Source organism: Balaenoptera acutorostrata, chromosome 1, assembly GCF_949987535.1.
Source record: "Balaenoptera acutorostrata chromosome 1, mBalAcu1.1, whole genome shotgun sequence".
In the NCBI taxonomy this organism is placed as follows: Eukaryota; Metazoa; Chordata; class Mammalia; order Artiodactyla; family Balaenopteridae; genus Balaenoptera; species Balaenoptera acutorostrata.
Genome location: NC_080064.1, coordinates 55,389,648 through 55,409,499, shown reverse-complemented (window position 1 = coordinate 55,409,499; position 19,852 = coordinate 55,389,648). Strand labels below are relative to the sequence as shown.

General features: G+C 42.2%; 1 protein-coding gene across 4 annotated transcripts in view; it reads right to left on the bottom strand.

Annotated features, from left to right (window-relative positions):
• Window positions 1–19,852, bottom strand: part of ROR1 (receptor tyrosine kinase like orphan receptor 1) — a 402,887-nt gene that overhangs the window by 157,441 nt on the left and 225,594 nt on the right. For all 4 annotated transcript variants that reach the window (XM_057551680.1, XM_057551682.1, XM_057551685.1 and 1 more), the window contains exon 2: window positions 18,173–18,244. In XM_057551680.1, the coding sequence (XP_057407663.1) occupies window positions 18,173–18,244 (72 nt within the window). The remainder of the gene's footprint in view (window positions 1–18,172; window positions 18,245–19,852) is intronic.

The following is a 19,852-nucleotide window of genomic DNA, read 5'->3' as shown; positions in this document are numbered from 1 at the left end:
CTCAAAAACTAGAAGGATTCTGAAAGGCAGAAAGCTTATGCTGGGGAATAGCATAAACAAAAGCATGGAGAATTAAAAAATGTATAAAATGTTTAAAGAAGGGTGCTTTGGAATGACTTGGGTCCTCCTAAAATTCATATGTTGAAGCTTTAACTCCCAATGTGACTGTATTTAGCGATAGGGCTTTTAGGAAGTAATTAAGGTTAAATGAAGTCTTAAGGATGGGCCTTCATCAAAAAGGACTGGCGAGGGCTTCCCTGGTGGCGCAGTGGTTGAGAATCTGCCTGCCAATGCAGGGGACACGGGTTCGAGCCCTGGTCTGGGAAGATCCCACATGCCGCGGAGCAACTAGGCCCGTGAGCCACAATTACTGAGCCTGCGCGTCTGGAGCCTGTGCTCCGCAACAAGAGAGGCCGCGATAGTGAGAGGCCCGCGCACTGCGATGAAGAGTGGTCCCCGCTTGCCACAACTAGAGAAGGCCCTCACACAGAAACGAAGACCCAACACAGCCATAAATAAATAAATAAAAATTAAAAAAAAAAAAAAAAGGACTGGCGAACTTATAAGAAGAGGAATCTCTGTCCTCTGTCTCCCTCCTTCTCCCTCTCCCTCTCTCTCATTCTCTTTCCCTCTCTCTGACATTTGATGGCAGGGTGAGAAGGCGACCATCTGCAAGCCAAGAGGAGCACTGTCACCAGGAACTGATCCCTCCCAGGCCTTTGCTCTTAGACTTTCCAGCCTCTAGAACTGTGAGGAAATAACTTTCTTTTGTTCAAGCCACACAGTCTATGGAATTTGTTATAGCAGCCCTATAGTAGACTTATACAAAGGGCAACTACTGAGGAGAAAAATCAATGAGTAAAGACGTAAGGGGAGAGTGGATGGGTATATTGACCAAATGACCAGAATGAGGAAATGTAAATGGTCAGGCTTTGGAGACAGAGAAACCAATGTTCCAGTCTCAGTTTTGCTGCTTTATTAGCTGTGTGACCTTAGGCTAGTTACTCAACCTCTCTGAGCTTAAAACTCTTCTTTGTTAAAGGTAGAAAGAGATAATATATGTAAGTACCACTGAACATGCCTGGCATATGGCAGGTACTTTATAAATGTTAGCAATTATTATTATATTATTGTAATAATTGCTGATCATAACACTGGTACTGAGGTGAGACATTAGAGAGATATAGGATGTTCAATGATCTGAATACTTCTTAAAAGTATCCACTAGCTAAAAGATGGTACATATTCTCTATTCTTAGCAATCCTGGATAGCAGTTGCACCTCCTAGAATGCCAGTAATAGAAATCTAATTCTGAACAAGGAAATACTATTTGCAGAAGAACAGCAGGAACCATGAGAGAAAATGAACATGCAATTTTGGCATTCATGTGGTCTAAGGAAAGGAGATTTGGGGCATGGCCAGATGTTGTCCTTGATCTACTTTCTGCTATGCAAACTTCTATATATTGTGTAATACCCAGCTCAAATGTCACCACCTCCATAAATCTTTATCTACAACTCCCCCATTTCTTCTATCATACACCCTCTCCCTTTAGTCTGTTTCTCCCATGAGACTGTGAGCATCTTGAAGACAGGCACATACTACTTGCCACAGTGTCTGGTACATAGTTCAACAAATGCTTTTCAAAGGCATTAATGGGACAAAATAGGAATGCTGACTTTAAAAAGTTCAGAGAAACAGAAAGATGCTAAAATAGGTCTGTAGACTCTCAAAAACAAGATCTGAATTATATACGTTTGTAAGAGAGACAGTTCTCCATACTGACAACAAGACAAGATATAATCATAATGGGGGCTCTGTCTATATCCTTTCCCTGCCAACAGTCATATCAATGTCTTAGATGAGGACCAAATTAATAAGATACAAAGTTGGAAGGTTTAAAGCATGCTAAATGATAGCATCAAATAATATGATAAATTAAACATGTTGAAATATAATAGGAATAGCTTATAGCGAGTACTGGGATGTAAAATACTGACCATACAAGTATGAGAAAGGAGAGATGCAGGTAAATGACAAAAATTATGAGAAACTCACAGGAGATTTAGCTAACTGCAAGTTTTTCAAAAGTCAACAAGATGATGCTACCCAGAGACTTAGAATTTTGGTTGCAAGAATAAAAATGCAAAGGAAGGAGGAGATGGTCCTGCTGCATCTTATGTGGTCCAGGTCTACCTGGAGTATTGTGTGCTCACTCCAGGAGGCTACCTCTTATGGGGGAAGGATCTAGAAAACAAGTGAGGAGGAAAAATAATGAAAAGAATGGTAACTGTTTATCCCAAGAAAGGGAAGATTCTGTGGTCAATAATATGATAATGATAATGCACTACCACAGGTCATGTATGAACTCCCCTAATCCTTAAGATCATCTCATGAGGTCTAGGTGTCCATATGCCAGGTCCTCTATCTAAGAACAGAAAAGACTCCCAGAGGCTATCTGTCATTTTATTCCAAAGTTCAAAGCAATACTGAAACTCATGAAGACATCTATGTAACTATAAGTTTCATAACAGATTATTGGCATTAATATATTATGACATTGATTCTGACTCTTGCCTCTTTTCAATGTACTTACAAATTTATCTGGAGATGTATTTTGGCTTTCTTTATTAATCATAGGCTACAAAACACTGCTTCAAACACTGCATACACATCTTAGAAGCTTAGAACTAAAGAAAACCTTGAGTCATAATCAAGTCTGAAATGACGGCACACAGCTGCTAAGCTTGTTAAGTGCTCCAGCATTTAACTCTGTCTGTCTCAAAGTTAGCATGTGTAATAATAGGAATTTTTGAATCCTCATTTTATAGATGATGAAACTGGGACTCAAAGAGGTTAAGTAATTTACTGAAGACCATACAGCTACTGAACACCAGGGCAGGAACAAGGCCAATATACTACGAAGTCCCAAGAACAGCTTTCATCCACTTTCTGAGAAGGAGTAGACATGGCAGAAAGAGTGAAAACAAAGACCAATTGGCTCAGCATAAGAAAGACCATCTTAACCTTAGGATTCTCAAAAGGAAGAGTAGGGTAGACTTCTATAATGTCACTAAAGAAAGTGTTCATGTAAAAGCTTTCTAATCAGACAGAAACCGTTCATATAGAAGGTTAGTGTAGAATGACATATGAGGCTTTTAGAAGGAGTCACGAATCAGCTAGAACGTTGGATTATTTTACCTTCTAAGGGTCATTCATCTGGGAGATACTCTGCATATAGGTTGTGGAGATATAGTTGACTCTGGCACTAGATTAATTTGCTGCCCTCTCTAGGGCTGGAAATACTGCTCAACTTGATCCAGATTTTGAAAAGGAAGTCTTTACTTATAATATCTTCAAGAAAATATAAGTGCTTCTATCATCCTGGGGAAGGGAAGGCTTTCCTAACCATGACACCAAAGTAAAAAAGGAAAAGGATTGATAGATTTGATTTCATAAAATTAAAAGTTATCTATATGAAAAGATACACATTTCATAAGCAAAATTAAAAGCGAAGTTAGTTTTAAAAATGCAGATTTCAAAGCAGTGAAAAAAGATATATACACTAATAGAATGAGAATAAGGAATGAATATTCATCAGAGAAAAAAATGGCCACTGAACATAGAAAAAAATTCAGCCTTACTTAGTTATCAAAGAAATGAAAGTTAAAATAAAAATGGCATACCATTTTTGCTTTTAAAATTGACAATGACTAAGAAAATGATAATACTTAGTACTAGTGAAATAAGCAGAATGGTGCATTCTCCTACACTGTTGCTAGGGACTGTAAATATGCAGATAGATTTCTTTAAATTGAAGTATAGTTGATTTACAATATTGAGTTAGTTTCAGGTGTACAGCAAAGTGATTCAGCTACACACACACACACACACACACACACACACACACATTCTTTTTCAGATTCTTTTCCCTTATAGGCTATTACAAAGTATTGAGTATAGTTCCTTGTGCTATACAGTAGGTCCTTGTTCATTATCTATTTTATACATAGCAGTGTATATATGTTAATCCCAAACTCCTAATTTATCCCTCCCCCACCCCTTTCCCCTTTGGTAACCACAAATTTGTTTTCTATGTCTGTGAGTCTGTTTCTGCTTTGTATATAAGTTCATTTGTATCATTTTTTTTAGATTCCACATACAAGTGATATCATATATTTGCCTTTCTCTGTCTGACTTACTTCACTTAGTATGATAATCTCTAGGTCCATCCATGTTGCTGTGAATGGCATTATTTCATTCTTTTTTAAGGCTGAGTAATATTCCATGGTATATATGTACCACATCCTCTGTTGGTGGACGTTTAGGTTGTTTCCATGTCTTGGTTATTGTAAATAGTGCTGCTATGAACACTGGGGTGCATGTATCTCATTATCCCAACCTATCCTCCTCCCCATCCCCAGACCAAACATTCTTTGTTACCGGAATAGACTTTGTTATAAAGGCAAAAACAAAACACCCACAAATAAAAAAAACAATGTCAGCAACAACAAAAAGCATGGTCTTTGAATACACACATTACCAAGATTTCACCACTTACTTTCATGGTTCTTTTAACACACACACTTGGTAAGCAGTTGGAGATGATTTCTGATTACTTAGTGGTTCTTGATATAAAAATAAAGATTGGAAAAATATATGCAAGTCACTTGACAGTTTACAGAGCACCACATTATCATACTAGGATCTGATAATGACCTCAGTGGACATTATTAATTCTGTGTGACAGCTGAGAGCACTGAAGTTCTAAGACGTTAAGTGACCGGCCCAAGGTTATTTTAGTTAGTGGCCAGGCCAGGGCTCTTACTTGGGTTAGGGGCTGAGGCACTAAGTAAAAATAGTCCCGGCGTGGAGATGTCAAATCCATTTTTATAGCCCTCACATCACCAGCAGTAAAGAAGAGTAGCAGGATAAAAGCTTATCAATGTGTCTATTTTATTTATTTTGAGTTTTCTTACTTTTATTTAGGTAAAATTCACATAATGTGAAATGAACCATTTTAAAGTGAATTGCAAAATTCAGTGTCATTTAGTACATTCACAATGTTACACAACCGTCACTTCTATCTAGTTCCAAGATATGCACCCCATCCCAAAAAGAAACCCCAGACTCACTAAGCAGTTGCTCCTTATTCCTCCTCACCCCAGCCCCTGGCAATCACCTATTCACTTTCTATCTCTAGGCATTGAACTATTCTGGATTTTTTTACATGAATGGAACATGGAACTTTTTGTATCTGACTTCTTTCACTTAGTATAACATTTTCGAGGTTCATCCACTTTGTCGCATGTATCAGTATTCCATTCCTTCTTATGGCTGACTAATATTCCACTGTATGTGTGCACCACAATTTGTCAGTGTAGTCAACCACTAATGGACATTTGGGTTTCCACCTTCTGGCTATCATAAATAGTGCTACTAAGAACATGCAAGTACATGTAAATATTTGTTTGAGTACCTGTTTTCAATTCTTTGGGGGTATACATCAGTTTCCTTATTTTCTTACATATTTTACTTATATCTAACTACAAGAGTACAGGATATTTATTGAAGAAAATGTGGAAATTAAAGGAAAAACACAAATAAGAAAAATCGCCTAAGGGTAATTAAAAATATCCTCCTCCAGAAAGGATATTCTATAAACTTATAATCCAATTTTTTCTTTCCTCCTGATAAACATGGATTATTAGTTTAGAACTAGGCAATAAGGCCTTCAGCAGGCAGTGAATATGGACTTTGTAGTCAGAAAAATCTGAATGTGAATCCTAGTTCTGCCATTTACTAGCTGAGTCACTTTACGTCTCTAAGCTTGTTTTCATGGCTAGAAAATGGGCATAATAGTACCTACCTCACAGGGTTTTGATGGTACATTAAATGGGATGGCATTGTGAGTAAAATGTCTCGTACAATGCCTAGAACAGAACAGGCATTCAGGAAGGATTAGCTGGAATAGTACTTCCCACACAGGGGTTTGCTAATACCACCAGGAAGTGAGGTTTGTGAGAGAGGAACTTTGTGTTTTCACCCCTCTGTCTTTAGCACAGTGCCTGGTGCACAACTGGTACTCTATAAGAACCTGTTGAATGAATAAGTGTCTATAAGTGATGGTAAAAGGATTAGAGACCTGGGAAGGATCTCCAGGAAAACACAGCTTTCTGAGTTCAGAAGACAAGTAAAGGCCACGGATAGAGAGAATTCTTGCAAGTCAGCTGGAATTCTACACAACCATATTCCAATGACTGGAGTGGATCAGGACTGACTTAGGGCCCCCAAAATGAAATCATTTGCAGAAGATAAGTTAGTTTTAGTTGCAGCAACTGGGGTCAAAGCTAGGAGCCCTCTGAGGCATGTGGTGAGTTGAACTTCCTAAGCTGCTGGACCCAGCTAAGGCTCAGAGCATTTTTTCAAAGCCAATGAAGCATTTGATGGAATAAACCCAAGCAAAGAGATATTTAAGCATGGGGCCTTGACAGGAACTGCCCTGAAGTAATATCACTTGGAACTAAGGAGATGATTAGTGCGGTTCTCAGGGCCCTACAGGAAATCTTGCCTGGCACAGGAATGCACAAATTTTCAACCTTGTCTAAGAGCAGTTTCCCCACACTCCACTGCCTCAGAATGATGTTCGTAATGGGTTGCAGAGCTCACTGCCTGCTGAAGGCCTTATTGCCTTCCTCCTATTGTGGGTCCTTAATCCAAGCAACGGACTTGCCCTGTTTCTAGACTGACTTCTCCTAAAGTGCAGGAGGGCTAAAATGGAGTTGTAGACATGTAACCTCCCAAGAAACTGGCCAGAAAAAATGCAGTGCTGACCCCTACCTCAGGTGTCTATTAGCTGGGCCTAGTGAGGGAGGGTGTGAGAACCTGTTGTTCCAGGGTAACTGTCTGTTTTTATACAGCTATGTTTTCATACTTCTCCTTTAAAGCACCTATCACTGCTGCAATTAAATGATTTTTAGTATATGTGCATGTGTAAAATTAATTGTTCAAGTCTCTCTCTTCCACTGAATTTAGGGTATCTGAAGGCAGGACTGTTTCTGTTTTGTTCACTATTACATCTTCAGACCCCAGAAGAGGCCTTGCCCACGGTAGGATGCCATATACATTTGTTGAGTAAATGAATCTAAGATTTTACAAATTTCAGTTCAGTTTGGAGGCAATAGACTATATTGGGTAAGGACATGTGTTTGAATTCTGGTTTCACAAGCTTCGTGACTTTGGGCAAATTGTTGCAACTGCTTTTATTAGTCTCCTGGTGTTGCTGTAGCGAATTACTACAAACTCGGTGGCTTAAAACAACAGAAATTTATTTTGACCCAATTCTGGAGGCTACAGTCCAAAATCAGGCAGAACCCTGCTCCCTCTGGGGACTCTAGGCGAGAATCCGTTCCTTGCCTCTTCCACTCTCTGGGGGCTGCCCTGGCATTGCTGGGCTAGTGGTTCTATCACTCCAGTCTCCGTCTCCATCTTCACATCACTGGCTCCTCTGTGGGTCTGTATGAAATCTCCCTCTGCCACTATCTTCTAAGGATACCTGTAGACAGTTAGGGTCCCCCCGGATATGTAGGGTGATCTCATCTCAAGATCCTTACCGTCATTTAATTACACCTGCAAACGGCCTTTCTCTAAATAAGATAAAGTTCACAGGATCTGGGGATTAGGACACGACAGCCCATTACATTTGTCTAAGGCTCCGTTTTTTCATCCATAAAATTGATGTACTATCTCTTAGAATTGTTATGAGGATTAAATACAACAACACATGTAAATCACTTTATGTGTTCATGGCACATTTAAAAAACTCTCAATATTTGGCAACTGGTAAGAGCTGATATTACTTCATAAGGCAGGAAAGTATTACTCCTCATGGCCGTATAAAAAAAGTGATGGGGGCTTCCCTGGTGGCGCAATGGTTGAGAGTTTGCCTGCTAGTGCGGGAGACGCAGGTTCGAGCCCTGGTCTGGGAGGATCCCACATGCCGCGGAGCAACTGGGTCCGTGAGCCACAACTGCTGAGCCTGCGCGTCTGGAGCCTGTGCTCCGCAACAAGAGAGGCCGCGATAGTGAGAGGCCCGCGCACCACGATGGGGGGTGGCCCTCGCTTGCCGCAGCTGGAGAAAGCCCTCGCACAGAAGCGAAGACCCAACACAGCCAAAAATAAATAAATAAAATTAAAAAAAAAAAAAAAGTGATGGAGTTACACTAACTCATTCAGACATGTTCAGAAGTATGTCAAATCAGTATCAGTATCAATCTATCTATCTCTATATTTAATCAGGGCTGGGACCTAGCTCAGCCCTCTTTACCTATGTCATTACATTTGTATTCACGACAACCCTGGCAGATGAACAAAAAACAAAAAACCCCCCAAAAAAGTAAAGCTCAATTTTTGAGAACCTGAGTTAGTCACAGCACTCAAATATAAATCAAGGACTTCTCACTCCAACCCCCGTTCTTTTTTCTATATTACCTCAGAAAATTAAGGACAGAGATGGAGAAAGTTCCAACCATCGGTACCTGGATAAATCACTTGTTAGAACACCATGGTAAGACTACAGGGTAGATGAGCCTAGAACTCTGTAACAGTGGCTCTCAAACTTTGCTGCACATTAGAATCACCTGGAGAGCTTTTAAATCCCTCAAATCCCAGATTGTATAGAAGAACAGTGAAATGAGAATGGTGGGGGGAGGGGCGGAATGGGGAATAGACCCAGGCATTAGTAATTTTTAAAACTCCACAGGTGATTCCGATCACAGCTGAGGTTAAGACCTACTGCTCTTTCAGTGGTCCTCAAACTTTTGTGAGAATCAGAATCACCTGGGAAGTCAGTAAAAACACAGAGGCTTAGAGTCTAGCCTGCTTCAATTAGCCTAGGTCTCTTCAGGTGATTCTGAGACCAGCAGTGTTAGAGGACTTCGACTCTAAAGTACCTTTCAACTCTGATGTTCTGATTTTTACCACTCACTCATCTATTTATTTATTCAAGTACCTGTACTAGAGTTAGAGCTACAGGGGTGCAGAAAGAAGACCTAATTCCTGATCTCAAGACGTTCACAGCCTGGCAAGCTGTTCTTGTGGCTCTCAAAGCACTCTCCACAGTGCCCTTCCAGGTTGACCCTCCTGCTAGAATGGGTGAGCCGTGAGGGCTTTGCTGGACATGAAGAAGATGCTTAATGCATATTTCTTGCAAGAGAGAAGAAGAACGGGAGAGAGAAAGAAAATATACCCGGAAAGCAGCATCCCCCAGCAGTGTGGTGAGGCAGAACCACTTCCTCCACAGAGTAAGATGTGATTTCCTATAGGGGCAGGTGGGGTCAGGAAAGGTTTCTTCCAAGTGATGAATCTGTACAGGGTCTTTAAGGATGACAAAAGGGTGGGGAGGGTACTCTCATCATAGCTAGCAGCAGAGTTTGCACAGCGGCCTGAGATAGGATGGGGAACAATGAGCACTTGGTTCTCGAGCACAGCAAGCAAGAGTGGAGGGGGCGGAGAGGTGGACGCTGAGGCAGGAGCCAGAGGGCACTTGGTGTAATCTCTTCTCCCTCCCTTGTCAAGAGGCCTTTAAGTCCAAAAGTCCCTGGGAGTCTTTGAGCAAGGGTTGACCAGAGTCACAGGCCCAGGACTACAAAGGCCTCCTATAATCCCTGTGAGCAGGACTTTAGTCCACAAGTTTCTAGAAGCACCTTGAGGCCAAACTCCAAAGCCATTTCTGAAGTGGGTACTCAGGGAGGTTCTCTCGGCAGGCAGGTTTAAATCCAAACTAAGATACCAGGCAAGGACAAAGCTTGCCTGGGAGCATCGAGAAACACCCTTTCTGCTGCTTCCTGATTATTTATGAGTCCAAGATTGTGCCTTGTCTTTGCCAGGAATTACTGACGATGGTACCAAGGGAGTAAGGAATCTGAGACCCACGATGGGAGGTAGATAAAGCTCTATCCTGATTCTAAATGGTAAAAACAGGAGCGTAAACATTTCCAAGCTTGTTCGATTGCTCCTCTGTCTCAACCGGGTGGTGCTTGCCGGGAAGGGGGAGCTCTGTGCTCCTCGCTCAGCTAAGCTTGGTCATTTGCAGAACAGCCTTGGGCCCCAGGCCTCTACGCTGAAGGCCCCACTGACAGCAGCACACAGGGGAGGGGAGGGAGGGCTGCTGGGAGGGATTGGTACCAAGAGCTGGAGCTAGAGCTGGAATGATGGGCTGGATGGAGTACTGAGTGGGGAGGTTGACCCTCTCCGCCCCAGTGGTGGTGCCCAATGGCCAGCTCCTCCCCTTGGAGCAGGCTTTGAAGGATCAAGACTGACCATAAAGGTTCGTTTCCCCTCCACTTTATGACAAAATTGCATAGTTCTCATCTTGGCGGTTCCCTTCCCTAAAGTGAATGGACTTGTCAAGTAAAGAGGATTAACAAGAGTCCTGGAGAGAGCAGCTTGGTAGAAGAGGAAATGATTTCCATGTCACGTGCTTCCATGCTGGGTTCCAGGCAAAGGGACTGAAAGCTTGTTGTGAGTTAGTGAGGGATAAAGTAGACACAGCAGAGCTGGCAAGAAGCTCCCCTGCTTTCTTATCAAGAAGGGATTTTTCTCACTGCTTCCAGGCCTAGACCAGATTTTTTTCTTTCTTTTTAAAATCACTATAAAGGAAAAGGAAACTAACTTTGGATGATCAGGAAAAGCGTATCTGAGGAGATGACAATTACGTCAAGATCTGAAGGAGGGGAAAAGCAAGAGAAAGGGGATTCTGGGTAGTGCCCTTGGTCAGGAAAGCACTTGGCTTGCTAGAGGAACATAAAGGAAGCCAGTGTGGCTGGTGGAGCACAGACAGCAGGAAAGAATAGTGCAAGGTGAAGTCTGAGAGCTAGAGGCAACACTGGATCATCAGGGCCCTGTTTGAATATACCCAACTACTGCCCCGAAGCTGGGGTTTCCTGACTTGTTCTGGGGTCCCATTGCTGTCATTTATGTAACCATTATCAAAGTATAAACCTTCTGTGCTTTGGACTTCTAACCTACAAATTTTTTCTCCACAGGAGGGAGATTACTTGAAATATTGCCTTTCTCTGAGAGTTAATGATCAGCTTAGAATCAATAATGCTTATCCCTTACACATAAAGTACTTGATATATTTTTAAGCATCATACACACACAAGAAATCAGTTTTCAAAAAATTTCTTTTAATAAAAAGCAGTTCCTAGAATGTTAAACCTCACATAGATATGAGAACATGTCCTCATGTTGCAAGTAGGAAACACAGGTTAGATTTACCTGAAGTTCTAGCTGTTGTTTCATTAGAGAAGTACCTTTGAATAGAATTATAATGCAAGTGACGTGTAATTTTTAATTGTTTAGTAGCCACATTAAAAGGGTCAAGTAAAATGAATTTTAATAATATATTTCACTTAATTCAATATATGAAAAATTATCTTTTAACACATAATCAATATAAAAATTATTAATAAGATATTTTAAGTCCTTTTTCAATGGAATAAGCCATTGAAATCTGGTTTGGGTTTTACAGTCACACTAATCTCATTTTGGACTGGCCACATTTTAAGTACTCAACAGCTACAGGTGGCTAGTGGCTACCATAATGGACCTGCAGCACTGAAGCCTCACGGAACAAGAATTGATAACTCCCTTTTTACAGATGAGAACACTGAGGCCCAGAGCTTAAATGACAGGTCACTGACCTGGTTGTGGACTTGAGCTGGGACTGGAACCTAGGTTCTTTGTCAAGTGCTCATTCACTGGATCATACTACCCTCCCCTTGGGAATAAGAAGGGGTGAGGGTAAGAGAATGACCTGAAATGAGCAACTCTAGCAAATGTTCTAGAGACTGTGGTGGGACTTTAGACTCTATTTTACGCTTTGCAGTGATACCACTTCTCCCATTTTCCATATAAGGTTACAGAGGCTCCAAGTGCTTTTGCAATTAATAGTGGCAGTATGATATCAGTCCTTTAAAGAAAACGATGCTATCAATATTAAGAAGACATTGCATAAGGCCAAAGGCTGCTGAACTTGGGCTGTTTTAAACACCACAAAGCTACCCCCAGCAATTCCCCCAGAAATGCCTCCAACCAGCTCCCAGTCCCAAGAGGACTACTCTTTAGCTTGCCAAGTACCAAGTCTCCTGATCTAGACCATCCCTCTCTTGCCCCTTCACCCATTGCCCCGGCTCCTGATACATACTATTAGGAGCACAAAGAAAGGACTCAGCTGTCCCATGAGGACAAGCTGTGAACCAAGCTCCAAGGTATAGACCAGTCAATGTTATTTAAATAGACTCTTTATGTACCAAAGACAAATCAAGTAACAGAGAGGGGGGGACAAGGGGAAGCAACCACTCCTGAACTAGAAAACCTGGTCACAACCCTTGACGGTGAGCTAAGGGGTTGAGGCCAGCACGTATCTGTCTATTGCGACCATGCAAGCAGCTGTCCTAGGGCACAGCACAAATGCAACCCACAGATGTGTTTGTTGGCCAGGAAAACAACCTTAGGTGATAGAGATGAAGGCCTCTGCTCCACAGGTGAGCAAAAGGAAGCTTAGAGTCATAGTAACTCCAGAGTGCATGCTCCTAAGAACCTTGCTATACGCTTCCCTACCATGTGTAAAGCTCTGAGCTGGTAGAGAAAGCCAGCTCTTAAAAAAGCAGAGCAGGACGAAAATACCCCCAAATCTAGTCTGTCAGCACAGAGAACTGTTTGCAGTTGGAATGAGGCCTCAGTATTTTTTTAAGTTGTAGGCTCCCTCCCTTTCTGCTACCTACAGGTGCAATTTCCAGTGCTTTCTCCAAAAGAAACATTTGGCTTTCTACAGAGAACCTCTGAGACCTCATGTGACTGAAAATGGAAGAGGGGGAAAGAGGCCCTCATCATGCCCTACCCCGAAACCTCCACAGGGAAGCTGAGGTTGGGCCCCTGTAGATCGATTTATTTTAGGAGGCACTTGCTTCTGAAGCATTTGTTTCAGAAATTACCCCCATGCCCCATCAATAGTAGCTTTCAACGGCTCTTCCCGGGTGGTCTTGTCTCTTTTAAATTTCATTTCCTGTTGGAAAGGATAAACAGGTAACTGTTTAATGCCCCTGACTGGACTCATTTAACAGAAAACCAGGACCAGCGTGAGGCTGGGGAGCCAGAATGGGATTGATGGGTGGAACAGAGCAGGTCGGTGACGAGAAAGGCATTAAAGAATACCAAGTGACGGACTTTTATTTTACTGCTTCTCCACGTGAGGGAAACTGTCCCACTGGAGGAGGGATATGAATGCAGGGGAGACAGTGCAATCAACTGCCATGTTGGACATGGATCCCTGGACTTGGTGTGGAGGCCTTGGTGGGAATCCTGGCACTGCCACTCACCAGCTATGCCCTTCAGCTGAGTCCTTTAACCCTCATGAGCCCCAGCTGCCTATCTGTTCTGCTGCCCACGGTGGTGTGAATGCAAATGATGCCTTCACATGCTCGGCAAGTGCCTCACACCTAGTAGGAATTCACACTAGTTGGCACAGATGGCATTGGAACCCCTACCATTTAACACGTTTTCCACTACACACCAGGCACTTGGTTGGGCAATAAGAGCTGCCAGTGGATAAGAGAGACCTGACTTTAAAGAGACGGGCACAGAATCGATGATGTCAATACAGTCTGGTAAGGATTCGGAGCAAGACAGACATGGGGTCATATGGTACCCCACATATTAAATGTTTCGGGGTACTGTTGATGGCATGGTCAATGGGGTTGATGAAAGGATTCGTAATGATCTGTCTCTCCCTCTAGAACGCAAGGTCCACCAAAACGGGGACACTGGTGGTCTTATTCAGCACTATGCCCATTAGAAGCACGGCGGGGAGAAGGGGGTGAGGCAATGGTTAAGGTGATGCTTAAATAAAGGAGTCAGCCAAGTGAAGAATAAGGTTAAGGACAATACAATCAGAAGAAACTGTATGAACAAAGGCGGAGAGACTGGAAGTATAGAATAAAAGGATATACTTAAGGAATTAGAGAGGCGGGTTGTTGAAACAAAGAGTACAAAGTACGGAGTGTAGGGGTGAGGTGAGAGGACCTGGCAAGGGTAAGACCATAGAGAACCTTGTTTACCAAACTAAATATGGTGCTGGTGTGGGTGAACAGCCATGTGTGGGAGGCCAGAGTGGGTGGTTGCTGACATGGGCTGCTGACATGGGCTGATCCTGCTGACAGGATCTGCAATATTCATTCCAACTCTAATATACACTTTCTTTACAAGCCTGCCAAAATACCAATGATTTTTTTTTTTTAACTACCAAGCCCAAAGTAATAACCATATTAACCAAAAGCAGCTGTTACTTCTTAACTATTAGTTTATCAGATTTGTTAGCCAGATCAATTTTCACAACCACCATGTGAGGTAGGTACTGTTATTATCTCATCTTACAAATGAGAAGACCAAAGCACTGAGAGGTGGAGTGGCTTGCCCAAAGTCACACAGCATGCAGGTAGCAGAGTCAGGATTCAAACTTAGTCACCTTGGCTCCAGGGTCCATTCTCTGAACTACCATAGTATCTTCAATCGGTCTTCTAGTTCACCATTTCTCTCTTCAGCTGAGTGCAGCCACTGTTTAACCCACTTGATGAATTTTTAATTTCTATAACTCTATTTTTCAATTATAGAATTTCTATTTAGTTCTTGTAAAATGTCTGCTTTTTGGTCATATTATCCTGTTCTTGGCCTACGGTTTCTATTTCCTCTTTCACCAGGAAACATTTTAAACATATCTACTCTCTCAAATTGGTCTATTGCTTTTAGTTCCTAAGATATGAACTTCTCCATGAGTTTTGTCTGACTCTCACTAATGGTGGCTTCTTTTCGCTCTCTTGAACACACTATAATATTTAAAATTACTTAACATCAGGAGTTCTGTTGTTTTGTGGTTTTGCGTTTTTAAATTTTGTTTCTGGTGGGAGACCCATACGTACTGGGCTGTTGAGACGTTTTTTGACAATGATTTTTGGCTTTAGGCTGTCCCCTGTCAGGATCTCATAGCTTAATCAATTCCAGACCAAGTTTTTACATTATCTTCTTGGTTTGTGGCTTGTGCACTATAAGAGAAGTATACCAACCCCATACCCATGGAGAGCACAGGTTGTGGTTTTGATTTCTTGTGGGTGATCCCAGTGGCCCAGGGTGGTTGATAGACTTCCATACCAGATCCTTGGCAGAACTTTCCTTATTTCATGCTCAGGTCTGTCATTCCTTGACAGCCTTGGAAAGGAGTTTGTTTCCTATGGCCTCAGCTCTCATCCCTATAGGATTCTGAAACTCCAGCCCCTAAGAACCAAACATACTTCCCATGTTTTCAGAGGACTTTTTGTTTCATTCCTTCCCACTGAACACTGCATGCTCTTCAATTCGGGCACCTGGAGATTTCTCCTTTCTGCATACCAGGCTGGTGATGGATTTTTTTTTTCCCTTGTGTATTTACACTAGCATCTCTCTGTGATTGGGAGGAATGTCCCTTGACAACTCAATCTGACCAGAAAGTTTTTCTTATGCCTTTAGATATCAGTCCTTCTCTCTTGGCTCTGAGTTCACGGAGGACAGAAACCTTGGTCTGACTCATCTTTCTTGGTTTTGTTTTGTTTTGTTTTTTTGGCTGCGTTGGGTCTTCGTTGCTGCACGCGGGCTTTCTCTCTAGTTGCGGGGAGCAGGGGCTACTCTTGGTTGCAGTGCGTGGGCTTCTCATTGCGGTGGCTTCTCTTGTTGCGGAACATGGGCTCTAGGCGCGTGGGCTTCAGTAGTTGTGGCACGTGGGCTCAGTAGTTGTGCCTCATGGGCTTAGTTGCTCAGCGGCATGTGGGATCTTCCCGGACCAGGGCTCGAACCTGTGTCCCCTGCATTGGCAGGTGGATTCTTAACCACTGCGCCACCAGGGAAGTCCCTAATTCATCTTTTGATCCTGAGTCTTCAGACTGTGCCCAGATCAGAGTCGGAAGCAATAAAGAATTGATCAAAATGAGTGAATAAATGAATCAATCAGCTTTCGCTTTCATTCTAGATGGGAAGTAAAGACCACATACTAATTATCTTCTAGAGAAAGAAGACACCAGGAACCCCTGGAAAGCCATCCATGCTCTCTGGAAGGCCATGCTAAACAATCAAAGGAGTTTGGGGACTGCCTTAGTTCCACCCTTTGGCCAGTAGTTTCCACCCTTTGGCCAGTAGGTTCTACTACTTGACACTACTTTCTTGAAGGGCAACAGCTGCTAATTATAGTGCTGGTCTGCTAGAAATTCAAAGTCCGGCATGCTAGGTAGTTGACTGGTGGCTCTGCTGCCTTTTTAGCACATACTGATGTCCTGCTAGAGCCGTAACTGGAACTCGATCAGTAACAGGTAGTGTGCAATGATATAATTTTTTCTGTTGGTGCCGTAAGGAGCTTGCCCAGTAAGTTCACCTACTTGAAAGCCCCTGGCACACTGCACGGCACAGAGGAGGCACTGAGTTAACATTTAGTATGCTTTATTTCTGCTTTTCCATTAAAAAAAAAATCCACGAATATTTGTTGAAAAACTACTGCCTCCTAAGCATTGTGCTTGGTGCTGGAGATGGAGAGGCATAACATGCAGTCCCTGTTTTAATCCTTAATTAGAAAAAGAATGTCCAGCTCAAATTTGACAATAAAAAATGATCCTAAGTGTCCTTTGATTTAAGGTGAAAAGACATCTCACCTCATCCTGCCACCCTAAAATGCCTAAAGAGCCTAACCAGCAAAGTAAATTTTGCCCATTATTGTTTTGTAAAGTAACATTCTCATTCCTCAGAGAGGAACTCTAACTCCCAGTGAATACATGAGCAGACAAAAGACAGCTGATCATAAAAGGCAATTTTTGACAATGATGTTTGAGCTCCTTTTATCACTATAATCCCAGAACCTAAAATCATGCCTGAACTAAAGTAGAAACTCAGTAAGATTGTTGAATGTATCTGTATACATATATGTGGATGTGGCCCATCCATCTATATGACTACAGTGTGACTCATCTGTCATTCCACACATATTTATTGAGGATTTCCTATGAATGAGAGTCTCTACTAGATTTTTTAATAGAGACAGGAAAAAAAAAAAAAAAAGAACAAAATAGATATTCTACCTACAAGGAACTTCCAGGTTTAAGGGCGAGATAGACAAGTATGTAAATCACCATGATATAACATAGAAAATGCTAAGAGAAGAACAGAGAAAAAGACTAGGGGGGTTCCAAATACAGAAAGGCCAATTCCTGCGGAGGGATTAGATAAGACTGTGGCTAATATAGACTATATGCTCAGACTTAAAGGAAAAGTAATTTGTTGCCCTGTAGAGGGGAGAGAATGGGGACTGGCAAGGAAGGAAGGGCAATTCAGATGGAAAGAACAGCTTAGACAAAAGTAGAGAAGCAAAAAAGCACAGGACATATAAGATGAAATAGAAATCGGGCTGGAGATGCATAAAAGGGCATAAAGGGGACTAAAGAGAAATAAGCCTGAAGGGTAGGATGAGCCAATTTCAGGGATTCTGAATGTGTCCTGATTTATCTTCCAGGACACAGGATCTCTATAGAGTAGCCAGTGCTTAGCATACAGCAGGACTTAATTAATACTACAACAGCCTCAGAGCAGGAACCTGTTCTCCACGTGCACACAGGAAGCTGCCATCTGTACACACAGGCAATTACAAACATTCCAAATACTCTGCCCTGAACCCTGCAAGCACATCAAATACTCACTGTAAAAGGTCACCCAGCAAACAGCTCTGATCAGTCCTGGCTCAGGCAGAATCAAATCCTCTAAATAAGATCCACTAGATGCAGTGTCAGGAAGGTCAGAAACTACCCTTTTTCACATCTTGAAGCATTTTTACCATGTGGAACATTTTAGGGGAAGAAGGGAAAGGAAAGAGAGAGAGAAAGAGGAAAAAAAAAAAAACAACAACAAACCTTTCCAGAAATAATAGAATTCCAAGTAATTAAATGTTAAATGATCACAGTAAGCAGGGAATTTATTTTGGCCCCCGCCTCCTTCTAGTGATCTAAAAAGCAGTTGATTTCAAAGAGAGCCATGCCAGGAGTAAACCTGGCATTCCATGCCTCCCCTCCTCCACCTCCACCCCTCCATGTCCCCACTGTGTACCTCTGTCGAGCTCACTTGAAATGTTCCATGATGAGGTAGGCACTAAGTCAGCAGTGACTGACAACTCTGTTTCTGAAAAGACAAAGAAGGGAGGGGAAAAAGACAAGGGCAATATTAAATATAGTAACTTACGGGCTGTTAGAAGCATTACAGGAGATTTCCAAAGGCCCTGCCTTCCAAGACAAACTACGCAGTCTCATAGCTTATTAAACTTGAATGGCTGCTCTCCTTGCCAGGCAGAGGTGCCTGCATTATAGAGGCTATCCAGACCAACACACTGGACACCAGATTCAAAGTTTTTTTTCTTTAAAGCACAGGCTTGAAAATTAAAATACAAATATTTCATTGACGAAAAACCAAACCTACATAAATGACCAAATACCATCAAACACAAACTCTTCCTTTTCTTGTTAGAAGACGAGTCTTAGATTAATATAGTCAATAGTCTTCCCATGAAACATGAGAACAGCATTGTTCCTGCTGCTGGCTTCATTTGTGTTTGTGAATTGATAGCATTTCTATTAATAGAGACATCGATTTCTCTGTATTGAAACCTTAAGTCAAGACAAATGAAAGCCAAGTATTTGAATATGGAGAGTCATTCGTGGTAACCCAAATTCAAAGATAATTTTCAAAACCACTATAAATTAAAGCAAACGTGCCAATCAGTAGTCTAAGGGACACGATACACTATTAAAATTTTAAAACTCTTCAGTGATATACTGTAATATACAAATGATGTTTTTGTTTTTGAAAATTTAACCCATGACACCATCCTACTAGCACATTCTAATAGGATTGCACTAACCAATTGTTAGGTTACACACATACACACACGCACGCACACATACACACTCACTGCATTACAGAACTTTAGTGCTAGGCAGGATCTCAGCGAGCCCAGAGCCTGGGTCGTTAGATCCGTGGCACCCATGCTGTCACTTCCCCTTCCTTCAGACATCATTAGTCAATTATGGCCCTTTTTGCTTATTAAACCTGGGGTCTGCCTTACAGCCTTTTCAACACAGTACTCTAGGTAGTCACTGAAAATGTATCTGTGTCAGAATGCAAGATAAACTTTAGTAAGTGGAAGAACTGGATTCACATCCAGGTCTGCTTGACCCCACCACGCACATACCTCCTGGCAGCCCATGCTGCCCAGTCCTCAAGTCTGTGAAACCTGACTTGTTTCTCACCTTACCTCTCTCTGGCTTCACCTTTTCACCTAGATAAGCACACTCTCTACATTTCCTTATTTACTGATGGGGACCATCTGCCGCATGGCCATAGAAGCCACAACCCGTCATCAGTGAGCTTTGCCAAGGACGGGATGTTTACCCACTGAGAACTTGCAGAGGCCACTTCTAGCTTGTCTACTGGGTCTCCAATCAACCTGCCACGTACAGCAGAGACAAAAGGTTGTTCGGTTTGTGCAGGCCTCCTTGGCTTGTCTCTTCCCCTGTTCAGGGGGGAAAAGAAAGCAGGTAGGAAAGAAAGTACACAAACTACACGTACCCTTCCCACCCCAAACAGCCCCAGTCACCTGCTACATCCTGAGCCAACAACAGCATAGATTCTTTTAAGGGGAACTGAAGTCAGATGGGCAGTATGGCAGGGATCTTACAGCAAGAGAATTCCAAAATATGAAGCCAAAAAGGAAAACCTGCCCAGGTAAGAAAA